The following is a 6,516-nucleotide window of genomic DNA, read 5'->3' as shown; positions in this document are numbered from 1 at the left end:
AGTAAACATTTTCGTTAAAAAAGTGATTTGACTTTTGTTTTTTTAAAAGATTGATGACCAAATTTAACTAAAAATCAAATTAACAAAAAATATTAACATTAAGAGTTAAATTTGATATTTTACCAATTTTTTAAACTTCACTTTGTATGCACAACTCAAGTTAACCCAAGCCAATGTAAAGCTCGGGAGTTATGTTATTATTATCTTTTATCATTAAAATATTCGGCAAGGAAAATAGGATGATAGAGTTTAAATTAGTATTACTTTTTTGTTATGGTAACTTGTATCACATTAGTGCCAAATAAGAATTTTAACCTTTGCTTCAAGTGAACTATGACACAAAAGTGTAGCAAAATAATATTTTATAGTATTACATTAAATTTTGATTTAACAAAATATTGTTAGTCTTTTTGAATAAAATATTATTATTCTTTTTAAATTTTATTTGTATGCTTTTCAAAAGTATAAATTCTAAACCATCCAAACATAAAAAAAAATTACATTTCGATAATTAAAATAAAGACTCAAATGATTGCATTTTCCATTATTTTGGAAATAATTAAATTCTTACAATTAAGGAGGAGGATTGAGATTTTGTTTTTAAGCAAGAGAATTGAGATTAAATAATAAATATAGTTGGAAGTATATGAGAATAATTAATGTGTTGCCTTGGTAATCTACACGTAAGATGTCGTCCGTTATTTGATTAATTAATTATTAAAATCTAGGAAAAGGTTCCAAACCCATGACACCTACTCAGTCTCGACTCTACCTCACAGCTAACCTAACTCTCTCTCTCTCTCTCTCTATATATGTGATCAAAACAATGCATTCGAAAGAGGGGAAATCAGTTGCAAAAAAGCTAAAGGTATAATTGTTGTTTTCTATAATTCAAATCCAGTTTCATCGCCATTTCTCTTCAACTGTAAATTTTTGGGTATGGTTTCCCAGCAAAGGATGCTGTTGAAATCAGAGATACGCCACCAAGAAAGAGGCGATGAAGGGCAAAGGTGTGTCGGAGGATTAAGGTAACGTGTAAAGTTCTTTGATGTTTGATGTTGCGAAATCAGATATTTGATGTTGCCAAATCGAAATAATTTTTAAATTAAAGTTAATTATTTTATTTTAAAAAGAATTTTGCATTTAACTAAAAATATGTCCTATTCATTTTAGACATGATAGTTTATTTGGTCCTCCATTTAATTTTTCTTTTTTTTAATTTTAAATTTACATTGTTTCTTAAATCACTTTTAAATAACTGGAAAAGTTAATATCTCTTAACTTTGCTAGCGTAGTATAAATGTGGATTGTTGTATCAATAACTAATTAACTTTTTAATTTTTAAAAATTAAAATTATTAAAAATAGTTTATTGTTACACCAATAAACTATTTTAAAATGATTTAACAATTAGCGAAAAATTAGAATAACTTTTTATAAAATTCAACGGCGCATAAGTGACTATACTTTAATTGTTTTTTTTATGTCAAATATCATATATGTATAAAATTAAATTGTTCAGTTTATGTATTGAATAATTAAATTGCAGTTTGGACAAGACAAAATTGCATATTAAAGCTAGAAATTTGGTTAGACTCGTGTCACATTTTTAAAACCAAGACCGTGACCAAGAATTACACCTCTAATAACATTAAATGCAACATTTAAGTATAAATAAATCAGACCATAATATAAAAATATAGCATGAATATTTAAAATATATTTAATATGAATTATTAATGTATTCATATTTATAGAAATTATGTTTTACCATATTATAACACAACAAAATATTATATTATGACACATATACATCATTGCCAAGTATACCAAAACGAGTCAGACCGTTGCAAAATCTTTATTTTAAATTATTAAAAAATATTTTATAATTAAACTTAAATAAAATTTATTAATTTTTTGAATTATTATCCATTTTTTAGAGCTTAGTAAGGGTTTTTGAAATTTGACAAATATTTTTATTTTATATTTTAAATAAAATAAATTATTAATATGTAAAAGTAATATATATATAAGAAAAGAAAAAGAAAATATGCTTTCTATTCTTTATTTTGTTTCTCCTATATATTTAAACAATTTTGGTTGGTATCTTCTTTTATAATTGTTTAAAGATACCTTAATGAGCACGGTTAACCCTAAAATTAAATAATAATAATAATAATAATAATAATAAAGGGTGTCCCGGTCTGCATCAGACTAGTTATCCAGCACTGTGCCAACGCATATGGTATATATAAAGTTATTTAAAACATCCAAAAATATTTAAGACTGCATAAACTCTATTTAATATTTTAATCTCATTCCATAATTTGGTGCTTTCGATACGATAAAAGAATGAAAAAGAGCAAACTCAAATTAATTTTTAAAGAAAACGCCAAAGGGTGGATTTATGCTGTCAAAACCACTCTCTAAAAACAAATATTTATTCAATTTAATACTACATTTTCTTTTTAAATATATTATTTAGTTTTTAAGTTTGATTTTAATATTCACACAAATATAATTTAATAAATATTTGACATATACAAATATTTAATTGGCATAAAAATTAAGTGTCAACTTTTTTTCTTTTAACAATTTTAGTTTTAAAATCATTTTCTTTATTTTCAAACTTCATAACAGATAAAATGAATAAAAATAATTTCTTTCATTTCCGGCCTTCATTTCTAGAGGTGAGCATTTGATCGAATAGAATCAAAATAAGTGAAAAATTTCGATTTAATTGAATTGATTAGTTCTATTTTATCATCCTAACTCAATTTGAATTTTTTTGAATCGAGTGAAATTGTTCGAGTTAAATTAAAAATTAAAGTATTGTTACAAGATAACTAATTACATGTTAGAGCACATAAATTTGAAATCATATATATTTTAAAAAATCAAAGAAAAATAAAAAATATTTTAGTATGATAAACTTGAATCATTAATTAATTTGTTTAGGTCCCAAAATTATTATTCAAGAAATTTTTAATTTTTATATTTTAAGAATTTCTTTTGAAATTTTTATGTATATTTTAAAAATATAAATTTTGGGATTTTAAAATTATTTTCTTTATTTTTATAATTTTTATTGAGAGAGATCAATTTGCTCATTTTCAAACTTAATAAGGACAAAATGGTATTTACATTAATCTGTTATTTAAATTGTAAAATCCAACTCGATTCGAACTCGAAACTCGGATTACTTATTTGAGTTGACTCGAATAGTTAGAATAACTCAATTTAATTAACTCGAAATTTGAAATTTCTTTTCGATTTTTCGAATCAAATCAAGTTTTACTCATCGCTATCTATTACTATCAATTTTCTTTACAAAACAGAATCTAACTGAAATGAAGTAAAAACAATTCAACCGAAATAACTTATTAAAATATAATTACGTTACTTCTGTGTCAAAGATTGTATATATATATACTTGAAAAACAAACGGTTACACAAGTGTTTGAAATCTACCTGCAGGTCATACACAAAAACAAGAATTGGCAAGAAAAAGTTTTGGTCTTCGTCTTCGATTGGGGTGATGACAAGTCTCACCGGTGAGTATGGAATTGGAAGCTTCCAAAAAATTATTGCTGATCAAAACAGAGCTACAAGATAACAGTTATTTTTTGTTTTAATAAATGCTACTAATATTTTAATAATTTCTGTTTACATAATGCATAATAAACGAAATATCCTACTTTCTATTTCAAATCACAAATTTAATTTTTAAAGAAATCAGGTAATATTTCTAGAATTTAACAATCCTTATAATTTCTCATATCTGTTTTACAAGATTTCATCTATGACCCACTTCAGGTTGTTTGAAAGGCATGTATAACCAATTAAATTAAATTAAAATACACAATGGTCTGTCTTTTGTTTTGGATTTTCCTTCTCAAAGGAAAAACAAAAATATAAATCATGTGTTAAGAATTATTTCTTGTATTTAATTTAAATTGTATTTTTGGAGTCATTGGAATCGCTTAAATAAATTCTTATGTCTGATTTAAAAGGAAAAGGGGGAATCACTATATCAGATGGTGGAAAAAAGATGTACAAAAGGAGCATCCAGGTATCAATATATGGTGTGATTAATTATTTCTACAGCAATTAAATTTCTTTTTTTAGAATCAAAGTAGTTTAACAATTATGATTTGGAATACACAGAAAGCGAAAGAAACTACTAGGCTGAAGAGAAGGAAAGCAGTACTGAGAAATAAGATAGAGCAGAAGACGTTGATGAGGGAGTCACTACAGGCGAGTAAACGAGATGCCGCAGAGGGTATGTCACGGTATAGGTTGTCGAAGATGATGAGGAATGAGCTAAGGGATGAGGTGAATAGAGTTATCAACGACTTTGTGAGGTTGCGGGCATTGGAGATATTGGTGATGCAGGAGATGGGTTTCTTTTGAAACTCCATACTTGTATCAATGCCTTATATATACTCTTACTCATCAAAAAAAAAGAAGGAATTTGGGTCTGAGAAAATTAGAAAGATGGATTCCAAGACAGTATTTTTCTTAACTTGTTAAATTATCTTTGCTATAAACCGCTATATTCTTTAAGTCAGTTGCTGTCAAACTTCACCCTTCAAACCCATACAAGAGGTAGAGAAAAACTAATTGTTTGTTCCAAAGTTTGATTTGATTCGGGCTTTGAAATATTTGTTTTATCAGTTTAAAAAATTTGAAAAACTTTCACCAATTATGATAGTTTAATTAAACAAATTAGAACAGTTTCTAGATAAAATTATAGATATTTATTAACGCAATTTAGATTTTTTAATCTTATATCTGTGGAACTTTGTTCAGGAAAAAAATCTTGTTCACTAATTGTCTAAATCACTTATTGGCTTAAATTCAATCTACCCTTACTCAAAGAAGTATTTACAACCCCAATACTGACCCCAATTGTACAAATCATTCTCCCTAAATACCTCACATTACACAAAATCTCCCCATAACAAGTTCTTAAACAAGAGCGTGTCAAAAACGCCCCACACGGCTAAAGAATAGTGTCGATCAACAACCTATTTATAGGCTCTTCAATGTGATCAACACACTTCTTTAAAGGTTGATTTTATCCATTCATTATTTTCAATATTTATCTCACAATAACCCTCGTAAACAAGTTTCCCAACAAATTGAAATACTCCATTGAATAAATCTAACATATATCTCTAAAATATATTACTTCAATCACAAAAAAAAAACTCAATTTCTACCGAATAAATATTATATTCCAATCCTATTTCATTCCAAATAACTAAACATACCTTAAAATGATTTAAAGGTGGAGTTTCAATTAAGGGATGTTAGTAATGTTATTTCCCGTCTATTTTTGTTAGGGAGAAGCAAGTTTGTTTCCAGTCTGCTATAACCACACATGGCTGCTCCTTGTGGTAGAAGAGGCGCCCAAAACACTATTTCCCTAAGAAATTCGTCCTTCCACCAACCTCCAAATCCCCCCCCCCCTCCCTTCCTTTCATTTCTCTGTTTTTTCTGTTCAATAGTTACTTAGATTAGATGGTAAGCTGTTGCTACTTGCTGTCTTGTTAATTTCATTGCTTCTTTCCATCTTCCATATTGCTACTCTAATTATTATTGTTATGAATAATAATAGCTCTTTCTATTATCAAAATTTTCTACTGGATTTGAAATTAATTTCTTCTAATTACGTTATCTTTACCATCTAGATTAATTCTTTCACGATTGAATCAACACGTGCGGATCTAAAATATCTTTATATATTTGTTATTTTGGAAGATGAAATAATTATTCATCATTATTTCTATGCTTTGCCTAGATTTACTTGTGCCCATGAATAGGCTTTTAGTCTTTTTTTTTTTGGTGTATTAAACCATATACTTTTATATATATATATATATATACACACCTTATTTGCTTGGTACAATTTTATTATAATTTAATATAGAATTTATTTCCCTGAAAAACTATTTTTCAAAAAAAGCAAAAAAAAAAAAAATCTGATCATGCTCAGCGAATTGTTTACTTTAAATTCTCAACCAGGACAACCACCTCAAACAAATATTGACTATTAAAAAACAACAAAGAAAGAAAAAGTATTTGACCTTGCTTTTCTTTAGATCATCGATGAGATCACATCGGTAAGGTTAAAAAAGTGTAATGATGATAAAGATTAATTATTATAAAACTAAAATTAAAATTAATGGTTGAATGCATGTTTAGATTCAAACACATTTATAATAGTGAATTAATAAAAGAAAATGGCTATTAAAAATAGATATATAATAGATGTTTTAAATTATTTTATTTTTATAAAATTAATAAAAATATGTGAAATTGTAATTTTTTAATAAAATAATATGTATCATAATATTTTTATAAATATTGTAGTTAGTTATTTATTTATAATCATTTATTATATTAAATGATACATATTTTTAATTATTTTATAATTAATTGGCTTCTTTATAACAACTCAAAGTGTTAATACAAATAAGATCAGACAAGAAATTATTTTAATTTTAAGGAT

General features: G+C 25.8%; 1 protein-coding gene across 1 annotated transcript; it reads left to right on the top strand.

Annotated features, from left to right (window-relative positions):
* Positions 1 to 832: 832 nt before the first annotated feature.
* On the top strand, positions 833 to 4,518 carry LOC105801595 (uncharacterized). Its single transcript, XM_052623158.1, has 4 exons — positions 833 to 1,028; positions 3,477 to 3,553; positions 4,013 to 4,071; positions 4,167 to 4,518. The coding sequence occupies exons 1-4, from the start codon at positions 940 to 942 to the stop codon at positions 4,410 to 4,412; spliced, it is 471 nt and encodes a 156-aa protein (XP_052479118.1). The 5' UTR covers positions 833 to 939; the 3' UTR covers positions 4,413 to 4,518.
* Positions 4,519 to 6,516: the final 1,998 nt, after the last annotated feature.

The sequence above is a fragment of the Gossypium raimondii genome, chromosome 11 (assembly GCF_025698545.1).
Source record: "Gossypium raimondii isolate GPD5lz chromosome 11, ASM2569854v1, whole genome shotgun sequence".
In the NCBI taxonomy this organism is placed as follows: domain Eukaryota; kingdom Viridiplantae; phylum Streptophyta; class Magnoliopsida; order Malvales; family Malvaceae; genus Gossypium; species Gossypium raimondii.
This window is presented reverse-complemented; position numbering and strand designations above follow the sequence as displayed.

Bases quoted from the DNA above. Each gene is read 5' to 3' on its own strand.
- LOC105801595 (XM_052623158.1), top strand. From the start codon at position 940: ATGGTTTCCCAGCAAAGGATGCTGTTGAAATCAGAGATACGCCACCAA. The intron at 1,029-3,476 runs GTAACGTGTAAA...ATCTACCTGCAG, and splicing joins AGGTGTGTCGGAGGATTAAG to GTCATACACAAAAACAAGAA. The intron at 3,554-4,012 runs GTGAGTATGGAA...CTGATTTAAAAG, and splicing joins GGTGATGACAAGTCTCACCG to GAAAAGGGGGAATCACTATA.